The sequence below is a fragment of the Amphiura filiformis genome, chromosome 19, assembly GCF_039555335.1.
Source record: "Amphiura filiformis chromosome 19, Afil_fr2py, whole genome shotgun sequence".
NCBI classification, from domain to species: Eukaryota; Metazoa; Echinodermata; class Ophiuroidea; order Amphilepidida; family Amphiuridae; genus Amphiura; species Amphiura filiformis.
Window position 1 is genome coordinate 26,005,756 of NC_092646.1, and position 26,834 is coordinate 26,032,589.

The following is a 26,834-nucleotide window of genomic DNA, read 5'->3' on the forward strand; positions in this document are numbered from 1 at the left end:
CAATAAAAACACCTTCAAAAAGTTGGTCGATTTCACATTTTATGTTTATCTACAGAAGGTGTGAATTATCCTTCATGCATACATCACTTTAGATCTGAAATCGACCAAGTAATGACGACACACGGGCAATTCTAAAACAACATCTTTTGCACAGAGTTCAATGGGATTTGAAAAGTAAAGTGGCAGTTGAAACTCTAGTGATAACACTTTTACAGTGCATGATGGGGCTTCCTTAAATCATCCTCTGGCAGAGCGCGGGGAGGGGTGAAATTGCAAAAATGCTTATCCCCTCTCGGCCTACCAAAAATCGCTTGCCCCCCTCCCGGCCTGCCAAAAATCTTTCACCCTTTGCACATGCCATTTTTTTGGGATCCCAATTTACAAACTTTAAGTGGTTTATAGATATATGTTGTGAGCGCAGCGAGCAGGGACATTTACATTATGTAAGTGTTTCCGTACTGTTTTCTAGGCCTTTTTAGAGCGTTTTATTTGAAAGGTGCCCCATATGTGCCAAAAATTGCTTGTTCCCCCCTCTTGGCTTGCCAAAAATGGCTTCCACCCTCCCTTCGATCAGTCAAAAAAAAATGTCACCCCAATTTTATCTTCCCCAATGTTCATAATTTTGCATACCTTGGAAATAGAGTATAATCACAGACTCACAGTGTGTGTTTTACATGTTTTAGAGAGGCAAAAGATGCAATATTACAATCAAAATATGACGTCACTACCAAACCTCAGGTGCCAAACGAAGAGGTGTTGGATCTGGCTGTAGGCCTATGCAGTATTATTCCGGGGGAGGGGGTCACTCAAATGTAAAGGTGGTACCGGTATGTGCGGCAGTCAAGGGTCCCTTTTTCAGGCTCTCCGGCAGTAACACATTTGCATCATCTCCAGTTCATTGAGCCTAACACTCTGAAAATTGTAGCTCTTTAGCTCAAATTTGGAAACATTTTGAATTTGTTCCAACGCCTATAATTTGGCCCAATTTTAGTTCACAGGCCTCCACAAAAATGTTAACATTTCAGTTCATCAAGCCCCTATTTTGCCCCCAAATCAGTTCTTATAGTTCCCAAAGTTCGGCACCACACACCCCTACCAAAATTTAACTTGAGTGCCCCAGAGTATTATTATTATTCATGTACACTCTAGACTTATGTCTAACAAAGCAGTCATGTCAAAACGAACGAATGTGATTAAAATCCATTTAACCAATTAAAGATAAAACTGAAAGCAATCTTGCTTTTTGGTTGTACTTTATTTACTAACTGAATTTATTTGCATGCAAAATTACTTACATTAACCATTTGATGTGATCATTTGATCAAGCATAAGAAGAAGTTTACAATGAATGAAAATAAAAGACCCTATTTTGCCGGACTCGAGGAGGACTCGAAGCCGAGTCCTTGGGGTCCGAGTCCGAGTCCTTAGCTTCCGAGTCCGAGTCCGAGTCCTTGAAAAAAGGACTCGAGTCCGGACTCGAGTCCGAGTCCGAGTCCCGAGTCCTCCAACACTGCTAGAACGTCACAGGACCCTTTTATAACATACATAAATTTGTCTCTAATGAACACCCCTTACGAAAAATTAGGTAAACCAGGTAAAAAATAAGCGCCCACCCAAAATGACTTTGTTAAGCGCCCTGGGCGCTTATTGGAATGAATACGGTATTTATACTAAATTTTGAAAATTTGCCAAATTAATTTGTTTGAAACAACAAAAAGAAATGGTACAGGGTGATTGAAAGTGGCATTTTTGGGAATGCATCCGCAACGTGCCATTTTTCATATTTGCCCATATCTTGGAAAAAATTATGTTAGATGAAATTCAATAGTAGATCGGTAAACTACATTCTGTATCCTTCGATATGAGACATAAATCAAGTTATTTGGACGATTTTAAAATTTTGACAATTTTTGAAAAAGGGGACATTATGGTGGAATTGCCCAAATGTAATTCTCGCTATTCACAATAAGGGTGCCGCCAGCGGTTTGCGATGTAATCGTGATGTATCATGGAAAAAGGTCGACATCCAAGTCCGCGCAATACGAATATTACCATGCTATTACATAGGAACATGTGACAATATTTTTTAGTTTGTCAAAATAAAGGTGTTACACGCGAATCGATACTCAATAATACTTAATAATGTGATTTGAAATGTGCACAATTAATTTTTTCTCTATCGATTTGCGTGTAATACCATTATATTGACAAACTAAAAAATATTGTCACATGTTCCTATGTAATAGCATGGTAATATTCAGATTATGCTGCATTTCTGATGTCGACCTTTTCCCATGATACATCACGATTATTATCGCAACCGCTGGCGGCGCCTTTATTGTGAATAGCGAGAATTGTAAATGTAAACCTGTATTTTAAATAGGGTATCTCGAGCTATAGTACACCTTGTCCATGTCCAATACTCCAGAACTATCTTCGAACTTGCATTAGTTACGCATTCGATGCTAGAGTGCTTTGCTATGGTTTTTTGGTCGGACAGCGATGCAATTTTTTGCACCCGAGGTTATTTATTTTGTTATGTTGAAATTTGGATGAAAGTTATTTCAATGTCGATGAGTCAACTGTATTTTTTGAGTTAAGTTTGCCTATTTTGGACCTGGTCAAAAATTTAGCTGAAGCGTAATTTTAGCAACATTTTTGATGCAATCGCCTGTCATGATCGGCTGTGTGTACTTCTGAACTTCCGACTATATTTTGAATGCAATGGTCTCTAGCCTAGAATGTGAAGCTATCGGTGAGCAAATTCTTGGCTAGACTTCTCGAGCAAGTCCTAGGCTGTAGTAGAATAGATTGAGTTCCTCAATCCAACCACAGGCCAGTGATAACTTGCTTGAGTCCAAGAAGTCTATTCAAAAATTTGCTCACCGATGAGCTTCACATTCGATGCTAGTCATATTTGCTGAAGCATGACATCATGTAAAAGTTCAGAAAGCTTCAGAAGTAAACAGCTGATCACGATGGGCGATCACATCAAAAATGTTGCTAAAATCACACTTTAAACTACAGCATGTAGTTTTCGCTGTTTAATTTAATATTTTGTCATCTGTCCCTGAAGAAGAGCAGTTTATCTGCTCGAAACGTCAGTTGATTTTTTGTCTGTTAGGTTTTGTTTGTCTAAGTTAGTACACAGTGATTTTCATCACACCAGTGTACTTTTGTACTGTTTTCCTGACACCTCTGTGGGTTCTGGAATTGGCCATTTTTGGCCATTAAACTTTGGCACTCGGCACCAAACTTTGCCTGTTTTAAGGCCTACATTGGTTGTTTGGTTTTTGTCTACTTATGTGCTCAGTGATTTTCATCACTTGTTCTAGTACACTTTTAATGCCTATTTTGTTCCCCCACTTCATTCTGTCTAGTCTGTATTTTACTTGTTCCCCACGTCAAGTTGGTGTACCTTGCTTTTTTCTTTCCAGTTATCCATCTTTACTCAAAAGATACAGTTGACTCATCAAATGACATTGTTTTTTGTTTCCATAGGATATGTTGAAACAGCAAGTCAACATGTGTGTCAGGATCAGACCCTACGCTTGGAATGCCCGCATGATGAAGGGAACAGGTACCTCCATATCGTGGGAGCATTTTTTGGTAGAGGAAACTCGCATGACTGCCCTCATTCCCGGAAATACATGAAGAACACCAACTGTCGAGCAGACCTGTCACAGTTTAAGGTAAGGCCTAAAACAATTGTTTGATTTGTTTGAAAAAAATTAGGGTAGGCACTAGGTTGGTCAGCAATTTTGTTTAAATTTTTTTTACACACACATTTTAAGCTGTAGGGGCTAAATTGCGTTTGATAAAGGCCTTGGAACTTCTTCTTTTTTTATTTAAAAAACAAAGTTTCACAAAATTAGAAAAAAGTCTAGTGTTGGGCCTATTTATAGGGTCGGTCGGGTTACGCCTAATATTTGCCTTTAAGCTGTTGCTTTGTATGAAATAAGCAAGAACAATTTTTATTGGTAACAACGGAGGCTATATCATGTATTGAGCCAATCAAAACCTGCTCAGATAATGTTTGATTACATTATGGGTACCGTATTCGTTCCAATAAGCGCCCATGCCCTAATAAGCGCCCACCTACGGTATTTTCAATTCGCTTAAGGGTACCATTAATGTTTGAAGTGACAGAAAGGCGTTGATCATACAGTGAAATAGCTGGAAGACTACAAGTCCTGTGTAAACTTGAAGTCTCAGGACCCTTTTATAACATACGTAAATTCATCTCTAATAAATGCCCCTTACGAAAAAATTAGGTAAACCAGGTGAAAAATAAGCGCCCACTCAAAATGACTTTGTTAAGCACCCTGGGCGCTTATTGGAATGAATACGGTAGTTTCCACTAGAGTCATTCCATGCCAACTCATCCAATGGTTGGCAGAGAGGTGACCCTTCAGAATTTGATGTTACTCCATCAAATTGTTCCATTTTAGTTAATGAATGCACCGAACACGGCAACTTGATAGTCCATGCACATTTTCGTGCTACCGCCTCTGGAAAATTTGCCAGGACCCTCCCTCTTTTGCTCTCTTGCAATCCGTCGCTGAAAAGTTGCATGTTATATCCTCATAATTTTATAACAGAAGTGGGTATGAAGCTACAAATCCCTCCTCTGGGTAACTTTTAAGTAGCTCATTTGCATAAATCAAAACTTGCGAGCAATATTTTTTGGAACTGGTAAGGCACATGGTAATGAAACGTGGTGGAACAAAGCACATTCACCTATTGCATGTGGTTCTACTATATGCAGGAAGAGTCTTGAACTGGCAAACATGAAAGGAAGTATTGCGTATCTTTACGCAATGTTATATGACTGGTTCAATTCCCATTCATGCATACTGCCAGATCGAGGTTCTCCTCACATATGGTGGAACCGTTCAATGGGACCTCATTACATCCTTATCTGATGAAATTTTCAAAGGTGTCAATACCCCGGAGGGGGTACTCACATGAAAATGTGGTATGGGTATGTGCGGCGGGTCCCTTTTTCAGGCTCTCCGGCAGTTCTTTAAGACCCACATTTGGATCACGTTCCAGTTCTTTGAGCCTCAAACTCTAACAATTGTAGCTATTTAGTCGAAATTTGGAAAATTTCGGATTTTTTTAGCTCCAAAGCCTATAATTTGGCCCAATTTTAGTTCACAAGACCCATCAAAAATGTTGAAATTTCAGTTCACCAAGCCCCTATTTTGACCAAAATCAGTTCTTAGTTACATACACAATTCTTTTATAAAGCGCCGTTTCATCTAGATCACAGCGCATAAACAAATTCAAAGCATAAACACAATATAACAAACACAGCGAGCAATAAAAACAGTCAACTTTTTGGGAAGAGATATGACTTCAGTAATTTCTTGAAGACTGGCAATGAGTTTGCAGTACGGATGGTGATAGGTAAATTGTTCCACAGTCCAGGAGCAGCCAAAGAAAAAGCTTTATTTGCGGCAGAGTGGAGAGATTTGGCATTTAATTTATGTACAGTAAGCCGAGTTGTATCTGAAGCAGAGCGAAGTACGGTACGTGATTGATGGAAAGGTGTGAAACAAGAAGCTAGATAACCTGGAGCATGTCCATTTAAGCATTTAAACACATATAGCAGTACTTTGAAATGAATGCGTTCTTTCACAGGGAGCCACTGGAGTTGTTTTAAAAATGTTAACAAAATTTCAGTTGAGTCCCCCCCCCCCGGGTCATACCCCATGAGCACCTTCCCTGTGGTCCTCTCTCTTATTTATCCATTTAAAATCCACACTAGCCCTGACAGGGGGAGTATAAATTAATTTCGAATGGAATGAACACATTAGCAGCTCAGTCCATTTGAAACTCACTCTCCCTCAGGGGAAGGTTCAGGTTGAATTTTTCTCCAAGGGTGTATGAAATTCAAATGGAGCTGCTAATGTGTTCATTCCATTTGAAATGCATACTCCCAGTGTGGAAGATATTTCCAAAATCTTCCACAGGGGTAGTATGGATTTTAAATAAAATAGCCCATTCTGACTTTTTTTAAATTTCTTTACTGCAGGTTGTGCATGCATGTGAATCCAAACAATATTGTGAGATTCCAGCAACTGTAGACTATTTTAGCAATCACTTCCTAGGTGATCCATGCCCCCATACCAATAAATACTTGAAGATATTCTACGAGTGTAGATATGAAAAGCCAAAGGAATGTGACACAAAAGGTAAGTTACATATATCTGTCAATAAGATCTAAAAGCATTAATGGAGTATTTTGTGATCCTAGCATCCTCTTTTTATGGAATGTTTCATCAGTTGATATTCACACAAAAAAGCTTTAAATATTTCCAAAATTTCAGTTGATTCTGATTTTGCATTTGCGAGTTAGGCCAAAAAAAAGGGTTGTTTGTCCATAAAGGCTTATGAAACAGTTGGGTCGGTAGGTCGGATTTTTGTTTTTGTTTTTGTTTGTTTTACAGATATTGCACTTGAAACAAACAATTTGAAGACTGGTAAATAAGTCAAAACACACGGCACTTTACTGGTTTAACTCTTGAGATGGTTCTGCATGTTATACTGTTCATTTTCTTTACATTTTCTTTCTTTAAATTTATACTAACCACTGTTTTACTAGCACATTCAACGCAAATTATAAAAAACAGGATACAAGGTCGGTCGGACGTGGACAAACCAACAATTTTTTTTTTTTGCCTTATGCATGAGTGTGCAATTTACTTTCAGGAGTGAAATCTTCACAACAATCGCAAGTAACATGATAGCGCTCTAAATTTCTAGAAACTAAATAAATATATAAGATGCAAAAATTGGAGGAAAAAAATGAGTACCGGTATCATAAATAATTCAGGTACGATAACACAAATTTGACAACTGCTATCATTATCAACAGACTACAGATAAGAAAATTAAATAGTGTTTTCTTTTTTTTGAAATTAAAGAATTCATTAATTTCAGAATTTCACAATTGTACATTTTCGTGACCACATTAAAATATCACATAAGACTCTACTATGTTCCACTGTGGCAGTATGATTTAAGTGAAATAATTGCTAGTCATCTTAATGTAAGTCTTAACCCCATGACAACTACCTGCCTATTGGTCAAAAAGAAGTTTTCATTATCAATTGGACCAATCAGCAACATTGTAACAATAATTTCACCATGTACAAAAATTGGGATGAATTATTTGCAAAACTCCATTCTGATTGGTGATTAAAATGAAGATATCATGTAATCGACCAATCAGAGGCAATGTTAGATCGGTATGTAGTGCTCAGGGGGTTAATTGTTGTGACTTTTCTTTTCTTTTCTTGAACAGATGTGCCATACATAGATGCCTATGCATGCGAAGGACAGCCCTTAAACATCCAATGTCCCAATGAAGGTGAAGTCATCAAAATCCTCGATGCCAACTATGGTCGGCAAGGCTCTGACATCTGCGAGTACAAACCTGGTGATGACTTGGCTTGTGATAGCGATGCAAAAGCATACGAGATGCTTTGTTTGAGCTGCCGTGGAAAACATGAATGCGAGATGCTTGCTTCTTCAGAAATCTTTGGCGATAACTGTGCCGGAACGAATAAATACCTCTCAGTGCGGTACAGGTGTTTTGATCCACTCACAGAGGATGAGCAAGGTAAGCTTAATTGATGAAGAGGAAAACACACATATTATTGGCACTTTATCTGCATGTTTCACTGAGCACTCTGTATTTTTTCCCGGGATTATATGTGGTAACCCACAATCTGATTCAGGCAACAACCAGCACATTTCTACTGATGCTTAAAATAAGGGTTGTGATGTGTACCGGATGTACTGAAAATATTTTCGCTTGTAAGGACGCGATGTGATACATAAAATGTACATAAAAGAAGTTCAACACCCAGCAACCGTTAACCGGTGTGTTTCCACTGACAGAAATACTGGGTGTCACACCACATGGTGTACTTCATAAGGTGGATCAATCGGTGATTAGTTGTTTGGTTATCAAAAACTTCCTTCACCCAATGGAATTTGGGGAGCTGCACAGATAATTGGTGGATGTTACAATCTAAATGCGGATAGGTGTGCGCCGCTTGGCAGCATCCTAGTTGATGCGATCTGATTGTGATGATTCACCATTGCAGCGAAATTACAGCGCTTTGAGTCCTCTAAGATCTGGTGAAAGGCACTTTATAAATCCGAAATTTATTATTATCACGGTTGCCGGGTGTCCACACCGCATCACTCTGAACCGATCTGTTTCCACTGAGCACATTAACCGGTAACAATCTAAACTAAACCACATTACCCACCAACCTTTCCCCAGTAGAAACAAGCAGATTATGGTTATCTCAAAATGATGTACTACCCGCAAAGTGTGTTTTTTTCGACTGGATACACTGCTTTAATTACCATGTACATTGTATGCTTTGCAAAAGCCTTCTGGCATGTAGAAAAGCAAGAATTGAAAAAATATCATGTACTCTATTATGTGAAACCGATGAAGAATTTTGCAGTAGGACTGTTTATGTTTACACATTTCACGTTTAACCGACCACAAATGGCACTATCTGTTTAGGAAAATCACTGACGCTTTTTAATTAAAAGTTAAAAAAAAGGTTTTTTTTGCTTTTGGAGTGTCCCTGGACCTAGAGCTAACTAGGATTTTTTATGGTTGACATTAAAAAAAGAAACATGTGCCCTGTTTTTAATGCAAAGTTATAATTGTTTGTTCATGTCATACTCTATTAATGATTTCAAAATGAAGACTATGTTGGCATTGGCATGCAGTGCATTTTGAAATCATTAATAGAGTTGACATGAACGCAAGTTATAACCTTGCATATTAAAAACACAGGGCCTATTTTTCTTTTCTTTTGTCCCTTTTTTTAAATGTCAACCAAGAATGATCCTAGCATTTCAAATTAGCTCTAGGTCCCAGGACACTCCATAACTGAAAAAATAAACTCCGTAGGTTTATAATAATAATAATATAATAGTTTCATGCTGCAAATAAAATAAAGTTTTGTGCCAGTCGTAGACTAGGCCAAAAAAATATTGTTGTGTTGCCCTCAAGTGGAAAATGGGAAAGTTGGGTAGGACGGTCGGATTTAGTTTTTTTGTTTTGTTTTTTTTTGGTTTTTTTTAAACCTTCAGTTTTTAAAAATCCCCTCAAATATTAAATAATACTTCAACAACTCTTCCTATACCTTTGTACAGGAGCCAACCTGTTAAACTGCGATGAACCCACACTTTTACTGTAGCGTATACGCGAACGCGAGGGAGACTACGCGTTACGCGAGAGCGCGTAAAATTCGTCATGCCTGGAACCTTTGTGTGCGTATGCCAGCTAACAAGTTGAATTCAGTATTTTTCAGGTAGCGGCTAAACATTGCCGTTTTATTCTGTAGTTTTATTGCTGATATCAAAAGAGAAATCATCTAAGTTTTTGTAAGGCTGAGTGGCAATGATTAACTGACATTCCTCGTAAAATACCGTATTCACTCGATAGTTAGCACATGTGCTTACTATCGAGGGCTTTTTGAAAACGTGCAAAACGGAAAAAAAAAAATGAACAGCGCCATCCACAAAAGTGACAAAAGTGTAAAGGGTTTTGAGCAAATCATCGATACACATAGCTATATACGAACAATTAAACCTACAAATTTGTGTGTTAACTACATTAGCTCAGATGGTAAAGCGACAGAATTTGAATCATCTTAAGAAGAGCGAACTGAGCAGGAGTTCGAGGCTCGTTATAAACTTTTCCGTTGATTAATTTTTATTTTGGGGTTTGAGCTTTTCTTGATAAATTTAATCTTTTTTTGCTTTGTTTTTCATTTTGTTTCTTTATTGTTTCTTATTTGCTTTATTTTGTTTTGTTTTTTCTTTTCTTTTCTTTTTCTTCTTTCTTTTTTGTTCTATTCATACTGGGATCATGGGCTATTTATTCAACAATGTAGTTGGGTATGCCCTCAATGTTAAAATGAGGCGGTCATGGTCCTCTTTGCCATTATAGTGCACAGCGCTATGTTGAACAAAGGGGAAGTCGTGCGATTTGTTTGTTAAAAGCAATTTCTCAATTGATTTCATTACATTGAAAGGTAAAGATTGAAATAAAACATGTTTTCATTTTTTTAAAGACCGTTTAGTGCCTAAAATCCAAGATGGCCGCCGTGATTGAAAATTTGCCATATTTTACTCATAAATTGCGCTTTAGTATGATACAGAATGGAAGTCCCATTCTAGGGTTGAGTACAAGAAGTTTTGAAGGTGTTTCTTTATAGATTTGAGGACGCTGAATAAAATGAGAGGGGTCTGCACCATCGAAAAGTGTGGGGAACTCTTGGTAGAGGGCGTTTTTCAAAATGGCCGCCAAAATCCCTTAAAATCACCATAACTTGGTCAGAGAAGCACCCAGCAGCACGATTCTGATGTCTATACCCATGTTTTCAGGGTCAAGGAATCCAATAGAGTCATTTACAACTGCCTTTGACCTATCATTCCAAGATGGCTGCCAAAATTTCAAAATGGCCGCCAGTGAAAATTAATTTGGCTATATCTCGGGTGCAGAAAGTCCTAGAAGTATGATGCTGGTGTCTATGCCCATGTTTACAGGGTCTAGAAATCCATTGGTATAATCTAAAACAGCACAGGACCTTAAACCCCAAAATTTAAAAATAACCACCACTAAAATGAAGAATTTAGCCTTTATCTTATCTTATCAGTGGTTTATACGGCCCTATCCGGGGTTTACGATCCTTACCTAGGGCTAAGATACCTTAACCTTAGCATAACGCAGTCTAAACCCCAGATAAGGTATCTAAGCCCCAGATAAGGCGCCGTAACCCCAGATTAAGGGACATAGATTCCAGATAAAGCAGTCCAAACCCCAAATAAGGTGCCTTAACCCTAAATAAGGAACATAAACCACAGATAAGGCATCTAAACCCCAGATAGGGCGCCTTAACCCCAGATAAGAGACGTAAACCCCAGATAAGGCAGTTTAAACCCCAGATAAGGCACCTTAACACCAGATAAGGAACGTAAACACCAGATAAGGCATCTAAATCCCACATAAGGCATCTAAATCCCAGATAAGGCGCCTTAACTTCAGACGAGGGACGTAAACCTAGGATAACATAGTCTAAACCCCAGATAAGGCATTTAAACCCCATAAGGCTCCAAATAAGGGATGTAAACCATAAGGGATGTAAAACCCCAAAAAGGGATGTAAACCATACATAAGGCAGTCTAAATCCCAGATATATTCTTTAGGCATCTAAATCCAGATAAGGCGCCTTAACCGCTGATAAGGGACGTAAACCCCAGATAAGGCAGTCTAAACTCCAGATAAGGCACCTTAACCCCAGATAAGAGATGTAAATATAGGATAATGCAGTCTAAACCCCAAATAAGCTGCCTTAACCACTGATAAGGGATGTTAACTGGGATAACACAGTCTAGACCCCAGATAAGGCATCTAAACCCCAGATAAGGGACGTAAGCTCCAGATAAGGCAGTTTAAAAAACCCAAATACGGCACCTTAAACCCTAGATAAGAAACACAAACCCCATATAAGGCAGTCTAAATCCCATCTAAGGCATCTAAACCAAGATAAGGTGCCCTAACCCCAGATAAGGGACCTGAATCTAGGATAATGCAGTCTAAACCCCAGATAATGTGCCCTAACCCCAGATCAGGAACGTGGATCTAGGATAATGCACTCTAAACCCCATATAAGGTGCCCTAACCCCCGATAAGGGACGTGAATCTAGGATAACGCAGTCTAAACCCCTAAACCCATTACACTGTTGTCAATGGCAAAATGGCTGATTTCGGGTGAAATTTTCTCAAATTTAGAACTCTCACCTGCTTTAATATAGTTAAACGCCACCAATACCAGGTGAAACTAGATGATTTAATGATCAAAAATGATCACAAACTCAACATAGGTTGAAATGAGACTTTTCTTGTTTAAATGCACTGAACCGCAAAACAAAATGGCATTGCGCCCACGGCTGAAAGATGCAATTTATTAGATAGGGCTAATATATGCTAAAAGGTGTCATATAATGAGAAAAATATACCATTTCAAGCATCAAAACCCAAAATGTACTTTTTGGCAATATAACTTGGTCAATTACAGTGATTTTAAACAGCCTTTTCAGATGCCACACAAACAAATAGTTCATCATTTCCATGATTCACCCAGGCCTATTAGTGGTGCATAACCATGCACTAGTGCCATGAGTAGGTACTGTATCTGATATGTCGTCCATCTTGGACCTGGCAAGGGGTCTGGTTATGTAAAACATTGTGCTTTTGGTTTAAAGACATAATCACAAACTCATGCATTTATATACATTTAAGCAGTATATAAGCAGCCATATTGGTCGCCATATTGAATAATAATCATAATTCTAGAATATTAAAGTTATCTTTGAGTGCATGACACAATGTTAGTTCCAGTGTTTGAAATTTAGATTTTGAGCATACTTTGAGAGAGGTATATGGCTTTTTTTGCATGTGTCAGTCAGTTTTACAAGATTTTGGTGGCCATCTTGGATTTTACCACTTACCCTGAAATATTAAATCTTTCTTTGAGTGTCTGACACAAGGCTACATAGTTCCAGTGTTTGAAATTTACGTTTTCAGCATATTTTGAGAGCGATATATAGCTTTTTTTGCATGTGTCAGTCAGTTTTATAGGATTTTGGCGGCCATCTTGGATTTTACCACTTACCCCGAATCTTCTTTGAGTGTCTGACACAAGGCTACATAGTTCCAGTGTTTGAAATTTACATTTTTAGCATATTTTGAGAGCGATATATAGCTTTTTTGCCTGTGTCAGTCAGTTTTATAGGATTTTACGGCCATCTTGGATTTTACCACTTACCCCGAAATATTAAATCTTTCTTTGAGTGTCTGACACAAGCCTACATAGTTCCAGTGTTTGAAATTTACATTTTTAGCATATTTTGAGAGTGATATATATAGCTTTTTTTGCATATGTCAGTCAGTTTTATAGGATTTTAGCGGCCATCTTGGATTTTACCACTTCCCACGAAATAAAAAAATGAAAACATCTTTTTTCCCATTATTTACCCCCACAAGAGACAAAATCAAGTGAAAGTTTGCTTTTAACACCAAAATCACACGACTCGACATAGTGCTGAGCACTATTACACGCTACAGAAATTCCATATTCCATAAGAAGGACACAATAACTGCGACTTAAACGTGATATGGACATGCTTTTTAACCGCAAAGAAATCTTTTGCATTTTATAATTTTAACCTTATCCATTATACTTTTACGATTTTGTGCAATACGAAAAATTAAAAAACAAAGAGCGTGTTTATAGTGAGCCAGATTATGCGGTATTTAGCTGGACTGCCACGCAGTCTATATTTGTTTATGTTTTACTAACCATTGCAAATCTAGACTGCGCGGTAGTTTAGCTAAAAAACGGAAAGATTGTCTCACTATAAACACGCTCATTGTGTAGAAAGAGGGCGCTGTTGCAGCTGCTGCCAATATGTTGTATCCTGTCTCTGTTTTTGTCCAAATATTTTGTCTTTTGGTCATCATCAACTTTATATCTACATACCATGGAGTCAGTGAGTATCATAATAATGTTGCTATCCAGTCAGAAAATGCTGTCTCTGAACCAACAACTGTAATTTCTGAAGCTTATCATGGACAAGAAATCCACCATATTAACTGCAGAATTTGGAACCCTGGTGATTGTTTACCTTGCATACCAGACTGCAGAATTTTGAACTCGAGTACCACAAACTGTGGGACTTCAGCATCATCTGTTAGCACAACAACCCAACACTATAGCCCTCATAATGACAACAAACAGCCCCTCATTAGCTATACTCGCAATGAACTTTGGCGACTTAAAGATAACTCTGTAGCAGTAACATCTAGTGTGAAATGTACACTTCAAGAACTTGGCATACAGAAACGCAGTAGAGGTCGCAGAGCAGGTTCCCATATTCATCGTAAGATTCCTGTTCATGTTTCACATCACAGACCTATAGCTGCATACCAGTATGAAGATTACGTTTCTGACATTGCCTTAGACCCCAATGCCAGTGTTGATTCCGGGGTTCATTCTGATTTGACTCTAAGGTCTACCGTTTGTAGACCAAGAATCTTAACACCTATTGCATGTGTTGCTGAACAGTCAACCCCCCGCAAATATGACTTTCCTGCTGTACTGCTGACCAATGCACGATCCTTGGTTAAGAAGATGGATGAGATGGAAACTATGCTTAAACTTGAAAATATTGATGTTGGTGTAATCACAGAGTCCTGGTTTCACCCAGAATTACCTTGCTCCATGTCATCAATTAGTGGTTACAATCTGTTCTCCCAGTGTCGTGATACAAGTAAAGGCGGCGGCGTTGCGGTTTATGTTAGATCTCACATATCTGCCATGCATATTACAGACATAACAGTCCCTGATGAACTTGAGTGTGTTTGGGTATTGCTTGAACCTCAAATGTTACCGAGGATGTTTCTGTTATAGCACTTTGTGCCGTGTACATCACCACCGACTCCCCAACCAACACCTTCTTCGGCAACACCTACTTGAATCAATGGACTTGTTACATGTTAAATATCCGGACATTAGTTTCAGCCATTTTAGGTGATTTCAATAGAATGAACATTAATCTGATAACAAGATCTTACAATCTAAAACAAATTGTAAATTTTCCTACTCGTGAACAAGCTATACTGGACTTGATTATGACTGACTTTAGTAAATTTTATTCAGATCCATTACCTATGTCACCTGTGGGTAAGAGTGACCACATATGCATTGTTTGGAAACCCAATCCTTCCACCACTCGCAAGCATAAAAATGCTGTTAGAGTTGTCCGCACCTTTAAAGATTCCCAAATCAGGGAGTTCGACACTTGGATTCAAGATCAAAACTGGTCTAATGTGTTTGAAGCCAACAATACTCAGGAAAAGGTGGATGCTTTTTATGAACATCTTAACAGTGCAATGGAGTCATTCTTCCCACATGTCAAAGTAAAGAACCATGACAATGATAAAAGTGGATTACCCCCAATTAAAAAATTGATTCGAACGCCAGGCAGCCTTTCTGGCTGAAGACAAAACTCAGTGGCGCCAACTTCGCAATAAAGTTCAACGTGAAATTGCTAAAGCTAAAATTAATTATCATGCCAACTCTGTCCGCAATTTACAACATAAGGACCCACGCAAATGGCACCAACAAATTAAAGTCATGACTAATGACACAAAGGCTGAGCACAACATACATGTCCCTGGTATTCAGAATTCTGATCATGTCAGTATTGCTAACAGCATCAATGAGCTATTTGTGAATGTGTCTTCCAACATCAATCCTCTGGATAACACAAAGCTTCCATCTTATTTACCAGCTTACAAATCACCACCTCAATTATATCCTTGGGACGTGTATGCTGAGCTCAGCAAGGTAAATCGAGGTAAAGCATGTGGGCCTGATGGCATCCCTCCAAGGTTAGTTAAAGAATTTGCCTATGAACTGAGTGTTCCCTTAACAGAGGTTTTGAACACCTCCCTCATTGAGGGAGTAGTCCATTCTCAATGGAAGAAGGCCATCGTAGTCCCAATACCAAAAACAAACCCACCAAGCATTGAGAAGCTACGTCCTGTCTCACTTACTGACTGCTTTGCAAAAATCGGGAAGGTTTTATATCCAAGTGGGTTTTAGAAGATGTAAGTCATAAAATTGACCACCAACAGTTTGGTAATGTCAAAGGTGTGTCAACGTCACATTATTTAGTTAGCATGCTTCACTTTCTTCATCAAGGCGCTGACAAGGCTGGCAACGTTGGCACAGTGGTACTCACGGATTTCTCAAAAGCATTTGACTTGATCGACCATACTCTGCTTATGGAGAAATGTATCCATATGGGAGTCCGTGAGTCTATTGTGCCATGGTTGTCTGACTTTGTCAGCAATAGACAACAGTGTGTTCGTTATAAACATGTTCTTTCTGACTACAAAACTGTAAATGGAGGTCTCCCACAAGGTACAAAACTAGGCCCAATAGGCTTTCAGATTATAATCAATGATGCTGTTTCAAGTAGTGTGCCTAAAACAAAATGTTGGAAGTATGTCGACGATCTGACAATTGTTGAGAACTGCATCCACCCCAAATCCAGCCAAATTCAAGATGTTTTGGATGAATTCAGTGAATGGTCTGCCAATAATAATCTGAAACTTAATCCTTTGAAATGTCAAGCCCTACAGGTCTGCTTTAAGAGGAATCCACCCAATAATGTTATCAAAATCAATGACATTCCTCTCAACTTTGTTTCTGAGGCAAAAATTTTGGGTATTTGGATGCAGGACAACCTCAAATGGGATAGAAACATTGCTGAAATTGTGTCCAAAACCAATCGTCGGTTGTATATGCTTAGGATTTTAAAAAGGTTTGGTTTTAATACCCAGGAATTATGTTCAGTTTATAAAGGATATGTTAGACCATTACTTGAATACGCCGATGTAGTTTGGCATTCCTCACTCACCACAACTCAAGATTATACTTTGGAGCAGCTGCAAAAAAGAGCTTGCAAAATAGTTCTGGGCAAATTGTATGATGGTTATGACAACGCTCTTAATCTGTGCCAGCTAGACTCTCTAGCTGATAGGAGGGAGGACCATTGTCGTAAGTTGGCAAGGGCTTTCTACTTCTATCCGAACAAAAGATCTCATCCCTCCTACCAGACTGGAGAGTCATGGCAGGGTCCTTCGCAATGCAAATCATATCTCTCAACTTTATGCAAGGACCGATCGTTTCAAAAACAGCGCTATTCCATACTTTATCAATTTACTGAATAACTAAGTGCCCTGAACTGTTTTGCATATTCTGACTTCATTTAAAATATGTAATATTGAGCCAATTTTAGCCTTTTAATGGTGTGTATTTATAATGTTGTTGAATGATGTCTTGAATAAGTGCAATATTTTATTTTCTAACAACAGCAGTTGCTGTATTTTTCCTTGTTAATATTTATATACTGTATCTTTTAATGTTTAATTGTTTTTAATATTGTAAACCACTTGTAATTTGGCCTCAGGGCCACGATTTGTGTGTGAATAAAATATACTATACTAAATATACTATACTAACATGTAAAATCCTGCTCCGATTCAATTGTGCCTGTTACATTGTGTGCTTTATTGAATCAGGGACCTTGTATAGAGGCCCTGCATGAAATTATCGATTGGCTCCAGACAAAGGATTGGAACCGGTGTCCTCACCGTAGTTATAGCGGAGTGCATGCAGTCCATTCAATCAAATGTTGTCATCAACCTATTTGATCGTAGTGCAGGGTTATGTGTGTGAGACGAACTGTCACGGTAGATTGCAATCATGCTTTTATTGAATGCATTTGAGTAGTCCGCCATATTTACGGGATGATACGTCACATGCAAGGCATTATTATGGAGGGACTGTAAACGGCTTCCACCCATTGTACCATGCGACTTGCTGGTTTACAAATTATCCTCAGTTGAGCAAGCATAAATAATACGTTGATCAATAGACCCTGGTACGAATCCAAGCACAGTTACAACACAGCGCGTGGCTTGTCTTGTACATTGCAAAATGAGCCTACATGTTTGCCTATAATGACAGACTCTAGAAATGCCAACATAAATCTTCAAAGAACATCATCTTAAGAATTATTTTAGTATCGAAATCAGTAAGAATACCAAGCGTACGGTGTACACATTCAAAAAAAAAAAAAATTTTGTTTGTTCTAGCATTCTGTATCTCCACAAAATTATCACATTTTGTCTTCAAAATCCTATGTAAATGATTTTCCATGCTACACAGAAATTGTGTTCGACAAAGGATAGACATTTTACACAATTTTACATAACTTAAAAAGATATTGGAATATTTTGATGTTTTTTTATATTTAGTATGTCAACATGAGTAAATAATAAAATTTATACATATCTCACTCGGCTCAACTCGCATACAATCGAAGGTCGAAAAGATAATCTTATAAAAATAGCTTGACAATAATCTGTTTCAGTCCCTGATTAAATGGCCATAAATACGCCAACAATGACATAACAGCAAGCCAAAGACGAATTCTGATCACCAAGTGGGTTGGAGAAGTATGGAAGGACATTACAATGAAGGGAACTACTGTACATATTTCGATGAGCATAACAAACACCAATTGGTGTCATATGACCTTTGACATGCATGCATTCTTTTGTCGAGAGTGACATGGTCTTTCAATTCGTGCCGAGTGTCCTTGTCAGACTTGACTATGCATCAGTGGTCATGAAAGGATTCAATTAACCTCTGCCCCAGTAATCCCAAGCAATTGTCTGAAATTGCTCCTCGGAGATGTATCATGATAGTCATATAACGACCAAAAGATAAATGACTGACTATCATTGAGGACTAAGTTCCGCAGTGTAGGTGAAGCTTAGTCCGAATAATCAGTCCCAGAACAAATTATTAATTTCTGACATGATCGTGTTCTGGGTCTGAACTGTTTCCATATGAAATCTTGATGGCAAATTGGACAAAAGAAGCACATGGTTCTACTTGACAGCTTTTTAATCCCTATTCATGTTACGTGAATCACGCTATTGTGGACCATCTTTCTGATACTTGTGTGTTTGGACAAGCGGAACGGTCTTTTGTCTACCTCTCTGTTTGTAAACAGACGAGGATGTCGAAATTGACATCCTCTCCGAATAGGAAAGTCAGCGTAATAGTACGGCACTAGGTGAAGCTGAGTCCTATCAAAATCAAACAGGAAACAATTTCGTGCCTAATTTTAACACCGGGATTTTTTTCAAATGTATGTCCAAGAACTATGTTTTTATTCAACATTTTTTATTCAACATTACTGAAAAAAAACGTTTTTATTTGACCGAGAATTTTCAAAGCAAAAACGCGTATTTCTGAATTGTGCTGAGTTCAACATGTATCGACCGACTTTTAGAACGACTATGCGTAACAATTCGCAAGGGAAATGTTATGTGTAATCCGATTATCACTGTCAGCTGGATCACGCTTTTGAGTTCTGCACCACTCGATCGATATGATCGCAACACAAAGTCTATGGCATTCAACGCCATTTATTGTTCTATTGTGTCCCAGCAGCTATGTCTGCCATTGAGGTGTAGCATGCATGGGTGTAGAAATGCATGAAAGTGGATGATGGGGTGAAATTTTAAAGTTGATCCAATTATTCGCCAGCGAAGTGTTACGTGTAATCCGATTATCACTTTGTCTATTAGAATGAAATGAGCGTATTTATTTGTCTTCAAAAGGTGCGTGATCCAGTTACCAAGGAGTTATGTAACCACTCCACTTTTAATCCAACTGATCTCTAATTGTTCCTTTGGTAAAAATAAATAAATAAATAAATAAAAAGCCCACAAAAAAATCTTCAAGAATTGTCAAATGTAGGCCTATATTCGTAGTTAAAAAAGACCTGTAAAACAAACATGGCAGAGAAAAAAAAATCTAAACAGTGAAATACTGAACAGATTTGAACTTCATCGAGTCTCGAAGTCCGGCGTTTTCCAAACTGAGCTAATGGGGTTCAGACATACATTTGCAGGTTGAATTGTTCGTATATAGGTATGTTTTGAATAAATAACCCATGACGCCAGTATGAATAGAACAAAAAAGAAAGAAAGGAGAAAAGAAAAGAAAAGGAAAAACAAAACAAAATAAAGCAAATAAAAAACAATAAAGAAACAAAATGAAAAACAAAGATTAAATTTATCAAGAAAAGCTCAAACCCCAAAATAAAAATAAAGCAACGGAAAAGTTTATAACGAGCCTCGAACTCCTGCTCAGTTCGCTCTTCTTAAGATGATTCAAAGTCTGTCGCTTTTATACCAACTGAGCTAATGTAGTTAACACACAAATTCGTAGGTTTAATTGTTCGTATATAGCTATGTGTATCGATGATTTGCTCAAAACCCTTTACACTTTTGTCACTTTTGTGGATGGCGCTGTTCATTTTTTTTCGTTTTTGCACGTTTTCAAAAGCCCTCGATAGTAAGCACATGTGCTAACTATCGAGTGAATACGTAATCGTGAATTATACGATATTTAGCTCCTTTTCGTTGTTGAAAGGATTCAATCATGTTTCACCGTTGTTCATCACCGTTTAACAACTTCGCGTCCGGTAGCGTCTGCGTGGTTTACTTACCGGGCAGCTAAAGCTGCCCTCGCTGAAGTAAACCACGCAGACGACGCGTGCCGCATCGTTGTTAAACGGTGATGAACAACGGTGAAACATGATTGAATCCCTAATTCTTCAATTAGGAGACATTTGTCAATTTTGACTTCTGGATACCTGTTGGACATCAATTAATGACTAGTTTTTAAATAAAATATTAATTTAAAGTGAAAAACTTTGATTTTTTGAACAAATCTGTAAAAATCATCATTCAAAAAAAAAAAAAAAAAAAAAAAAAAAAATGCACCCCTGATTTTCTAGGATTTAGGGTCGGGCGGTTGAGGGCAACACAACAATTTTTTTTTTTGGCCCTATGCCATAGTTCATTTGATAAGATAATATGTTATTAAAGTGGGTAACCCTATCGGTTTAGGATATGGATTCTCACCAAGTGAGAGTTTAACTATCGCACCAACACAAAGTGCCCTAAATTCCACAGATAGTTGTGTACGCTGTTATTAGTGGTAATGGCACATACCGGCAGGATTTATATCACAGGATCTGGACCAATCACAAGCCAGATCCATTTAAAGATGCATCACTTCATGGCTAATTTGATAGTCCAGAAAATGGCCAGCTTTCCATAGATGTTAAGCACTTTAACCGCAATCCATAATCTAAAGTCAGTAGTCCAAATAGGAATCTAGCAAAAAGAGGGATTATAATGACTGAAAAGATCAGATGTGAAAATCTAACAATTGTACACAAATTAAGGCCTACAAAAATTTGATTGGCGTAACCGAGCGACCCTAAAAATAGGCCTGACCCTAGACTTGTTGTCTTATTGTTTTGCAAAAAAAGAATTAATTTTTTTTAAACCGACCTACCCTAATTTTTTTTAAATATTATATTACACCAATCAAACAATTTTTTTAGGCCTAACACAAATCAGAATGTTCTTTATAAATGTAATAGCCAGAGTATGGACAAGTGGACTATGGAGAAGTCAATGCCAACACCATTTGAAGAGCTTTGTTTCAAAACCCCTTACATCCACTTTTGGCCAAATTGAGTTATTGGCATAATATTATAGTGTGGGTAAAAATACACATTTTGGTGGTTGTTTGACCTTCATACTACCTTCCCTTCCGAGTTATCGCATATTTCCCGCTTGGGAAATCTTAGGAATTTCCGAAATCTGAACTTAAAATGAATATAGAATTGTTTTGATTTAAATTTTTTTGATGTATAATGGTAGCCTGGAATGTTCTTTACCTATTAAAACCAAAAGGAACTGTTTTTGGGTCACTATGTTTGAAAAAAATCATTTTAATTAACAAAAGGTGTAGCTTCGCAAATACCAAAAAAAAGCCATTTTCCCGAATTTAATTAAAAAAAAAAATTAAAAAAAGTAAATAAGATATTTCATTTTTTCTTTTTAGTCAAGTTACATAATGTAGTGCAAACAAATGGGCTCAAATTTGATTGCAAAGGTGGTTTCTAGAAAAGGGGTAAATTTATTTTGTTGCAAAACCCCTTACATCCACAAAAGGTGCGATATAAAAGAAATAATAAAATAAATAGGAAGCCTTGAAAATTGTCCCAAACCTATTCTTTTAGTTTCTATTCATCAACACTTTATCCAATCCCAAATTGAATCAAATCGAACAAGTAATACTTGCACAATTAAAAAAAGCTGTTTTTCTCAAAAAGTCAAAAGTGGATGTAAGGGGTTTTGCAACAAAGCTCTTCATTTGCAGAACTTTCAATTTTGGAGAAATAATGTTTAATGACTATAAAAGCATGCGCTTTACCAAACCCTACTTATTTACTAATTCTATAAATATTTGAACTTACTTACAATTAATTAAAATAAACATGTAGAAGACTACTCATATTCTTTCAATATTTATTGATTTTTATTCAGAAACAAGTAGGAATTAAGACATCAAAAAAAAAATAAAAAAAAAAAAAAAAAAAAAAAGTAGCAAAAATGGTTACACAAATTATGCAGTCACTTCTACCCAGTCACAATTATAACATGCACAAGGTCACAAAGTAATCCAGAAACATATAGTCTACAAACTTTTATAAATAAAACAAAAATACCAGAAATCTAGATGTCAAATCTCCATTTACGAAAATGGCAAGAGAGTTTGTTTTTCTTTTTAGCGATGAAATACTCAGAATCACTGTTTATTTTTAAAAAAGCCTTAAGACCAATTGTATTGGGAGTTTTATTTGACTACTCATATTTTACTTTTGTACATTCAAGGTAATTCAGATGTTAGAAACAATAAGGACTATGAAAGAGGAGGAGGTGGATTTAGGCATGGTGGACCAAGAGGAAGACCAAGGAAGCAGAGGAAGCCTGGAGGTAATTAATCATGGGAATGGGCTATTCAGTTGAAATCCACCCTACCCCTGTGGAAGATTTTGGAAACATCTTTCACAGGGGGAGTATGTTTTTCAAATGTAATTGGTCAGCGTAAATCATTTTGAAACCCATACTCCTGCATTATGGTTTTTCCTATATCTTCCACAACTGGAGTGAGTATTTCAAATGGAAGTTACCCAATTGTCTATTCAAACTTTTTACTCCCTCTGTTGAAGACTTTAGCTAAATCTTCCACAGGGGTAGTGTGGATTTTAAATGGAATAGCCCAATGTCGAGCTAAAATTTACAAAACATTTCACACATTTTGTTTATAGCAGGTCATAGCTTTCCTTTCTGGTGGTTGTGGTATTGAATATAGTTAAGGGGGTACTACACCCCTCGATAAATTTGAGCCTATTTTTGCATTTTTCTCAAAAACTAATAACACACTGGTAACAAAAGTTATGTATATTATAGGGGCAAGGAATCCAATTACTACACTGGAATTTCAGTCACCCAAGACAAGCGGTTCATTATTTATGATAAGAAATAAGGTACCGCTAGGATGTACCTAATTTCCTATCATATATACTTAACCGCTTGTCTTGAGTCACTGAAATTTCAGTGTAGTAATTGGATTCCTTGCCCCAATAATATACATAATTTTTGTTACCAGTGTGTTATTATTTTTTGAGCAAAATGCAAAAATAGTCACAAATTTACCACAGGGGTGTAGTACCCCCTTAATGCCTGGGACTTGGTGACATGTGAACGTTAATCTGCAGAGCTTACACCTATGTTTCTTAACCCCCTGGACACCATCATTTCTGATTGGTTGATAACTTGAAATGCTCATTTCAATTGCCAATTATGACTAGGCTTTAAACTATTTATGGGCAAACTTGTGTTGTTTGATGGAAAATTAATCAATTTGTTGAATTTGATTAATACATAACATATAGGCCTATTAGGCCAAAAAACCCCAAGTTTGTTTCCTGTAGCACGCTCGCATTACATTTTTGATGGCTTATTTTGCGCATTAGAAAAATACCCTCAAAAATGGAAAAATTGCAAAAAAATACTATAAAACACTACTGGAGTAAACATTTACACATTACACAACAAACGAGCGTAGTGAAAAATTATCATACATTTTTTTTAATACTTTTTAAATCTGCAGGTTGAAAGGGGATCATAAATATTCTTGAATATGAGGAAATATGATTTTTTTTTTGTGTCGGAGAGTCCCACTGTAAATTCCCATTCCAATTTGTAGCAAAAAAGGTGTTTTTTTTTCCATTTGAAAACATGGATTAAAAAAAGATAAATAAAAAACGCATTTAGCATTTGCATTTGACCTGCTACAGGAAACAAACATGTGTTTTTTGGCCTTATCCATATAAAGATACACACATACCTACCCACGACCCCACTGGTAAGACCTGTCAACCTTATAATGAAATACAAAAGCAAAAAAATGAGGTCAGTAATTTACTGTCAAACAGCGGTTTCTGACCTAAGCGGTCAGCTGTGGGCTGATATATGAATCACTTTGAAATATATTGAGCTATTCCATTTAAAGTCCACACTACCCCTGTGGAAGATTCAGCTAAAGTCTTCCACAGGGGTAGTATAAGTTTCAAATAGAATAGACAATTGGGTAACTTCCATTTGAAATGCTCACCCCATTTGTGGAAGATATAGGTAAAGCCATAATACAGGGGGAGAATGGGTTTCAAACTGATTTACTCTGACCAATTACATTTGAAAAACATACTCCCTCTGTGGAAGATATTTCCAAAATCTTCCACAGGGGTAGTGTGGATTTTAACTGAAATAGCCCATTTCAGGCTTTTTGCAAATTTGAACTGTTAAGGTTGGTGAGAAACCATGGATGTCCACGGTTGATTGTGGGTCCACAGTTTTCAAAGTTATCGTAGTGTAACAGGAAAATCCATGTTTTACATTAACAGGTCTTATCCACACACCCACACGCTACCGTGCACAAACAGTCACACACCACTATCTCATTTTGTGACAGCTGCATGTGTGTTTTTAACAATAATATTTTCAAGGTTTTTGTATAGATCTTTCAGCTTTGTTTTGAGTGATTCTATTGATTATGAGAAAAACAATAACTGTAATCGAAGTATGCATAAAATGCAAAGGTGTTGAAAAAAAAAGTGTTAAAACAGATGTTATCAACACCTAGGGCATAGAAAACAGAAGAACAAACTTTGTTAAATGAAAGCGGCTGAACTGAATAGTATAAGTTTATGAAGTTTTTAAAAATATTTCTGATGAGCTTTTATTTTATGATAACTTTTTTGTGTTTGCATACATTGTAGTGGTGGTAGTTATTATTATTGTTTTTGTTATAATTTTTATTATTATTATTTTTGCATTCTGAAGATGTAAAAACATGTATTTTAGAGCTTGTGTTCAACATTTTAGTTGTTTTGTAATGTTACATGTAGTTGGCATTTTGACACCAAAATTGTCTGATTTTTCATATTTTGAGCCTTAATTAATACAAACAGTAGAGTTTGCTAGTAATTGAAAAAAAAAAAAAAAAAAAAATCCCAACCGACTGACCCAATTGTTAAAATTCATTTGAGGGCAAGCAAACAATTTTTTTTTCTTGGCCTTACAGGGGTGCAGGGGCACTTAATTTGAACTGCTGAACTTATATTATGGAACCATATAGGGGCTTGCTGATGGATTGAAATTTCCACATTCTTTTTGAGATCTGTGAACTAAAATCAGGCCAAATTATAAGCTGTGGAGCTAAAAAAAATCCAATGCTTTTGCAATTTCTCATATGAACAGAAAACTGTTTTTACATTCTAGGATCTAAAATGTTTTCTCATTTTGTTTCTGTTTTTGTCATCTAGTGGAAGAAGAAGAAGAAGACGAAGAAGATGACCTCTTCGGTGGTGGAGGCGGTGGCTGGGGAGGTGAGTGATCATCATGTCTTCAAAAGGACATTTAGTGATTTTGAGTTCGCACATTTTTGCAATCGTTTGTTTACGAAAACCCTTTCACAGGATCCATCACATCAAAATAGGGCACTTTCAAAATGGGCAATAAGCCAAATCGGCATTAGAAGTTTGCAATGCATTGTGGGACAGTTTTTGCATTTTTAGGACACTTTGTCCTTTGACCTTTCATGAAAATTGTTTTTTGTACATACAAAATATAATCAAAAAAGTTTTGCTTGAATAAAAACAAATCCAAAAAATATATTTATTATATAAATTAATTATCTAAATATTTTTAATTGTAACCTTATTAGAATAATAATAAAAAAAAAAAAAAATTAGAGTAATTTTCCCGAAATGTCAGAGGTCAAAGTGTCCTAAAAGTGCTCTCAAAAACCGGAAGTCACAATGGCGATTGGGCTTATTCCAGTTGAAATCCATACCGGAGACATGACCTTGGGTGACTCCATTTGAAATTCACATCCCCTATGTGTGAGTGATTGAGGGGGTCTTCCATAGGGGGTGTAAGGATTTCAACTGGAATAGCCAAATGAACATTTAGATTCCTTGTCCTACTGTTTCCAGAAAACAACAGCATTAATTATTTTGGGATTAAGAATATAATATCCTGTTTTGCCAATGAAACATTTCTAAATTGTAATACTGTAGTTGGATGTTACTGATAATAAAAGTAATTCAAATTGCAATATTATGCCAAGTTTTGAAAATAAGAGCCAAAAACGGCACTTTTTTGGGCTGGGACAATCAACCCCAAAGACTTCTACAAAGACTCTAACTCAGGCTCTGCATATTTCTATTCTCTTTCATAATCAATTGAAAAAAATCATAAAATAATAAAATGAAGAGCAATATCTAGCCTATCTTCATGATTCTGAATGCTTACGCTTGGGCAAAATCTAATTGTAAGAAACATAAGAGCATATTGCTGCATTGTCATCCTGCTATGATAATTGCATTTTTTGTAGTTTTGAGAGAAAGTGCAAAATATGTTTCGAGCATGTATATAAACATATTTATTCACCAATCTTTGGTCAAGAACAAATAATAATGAGATAAATTTAAAGAAATTATCAGAAACAAATAGGTGATTACAAAACTGATACATGTCAATTTCAGTGACTTTGGCCTGTGACTTAAGCAAATATCAGAGCAAAATCTTCAGACAAACAGCTGGGTTAGGCATAAATTCCGGTGTTAAAATGCCTAACTCAAAATATCCTTTATGATAGGTTTATGGCAATGGCATTACTACAGCAGGTGCACATGCTAATAAAGAC

General features: G+C 36.9%; 1 protein-coding gene across 1 annotated transcript in view; it reads left to right on the top strand.

Moving 5' to 3' along the window:
• Positions 1–25,520, top strand: part of LOC140140468 (uncharacterized) — a 41,176-nt gene extending 15,656 nt beyond the window's left edge. The window contains exons 3-7 of the mRNA XM_072162228.1: positions 3,502–3,692; positions 6,041–6,200; positions 7,313–7,630; positions 22,454–22,555; positions 25,450–25,520. Coding sequence (XP_072018329.1) covers positions 3,502–3,692; positions 6,041–6,200; positions 7,313–7,630; positions 22,454–22,555; positions 25,450–25,520 — 842 coding nt within the window. The remainder of the gene's footprint in view (positions 1–3,501; positions 3,693–6,040; positions 6,201–7,312; positions 7,631–22,453; positions 22,556–25,449) is intronic.
• The last annotated feature ends 1,314 nt before the right edge of the window (positions 25,521–26,834 follow it).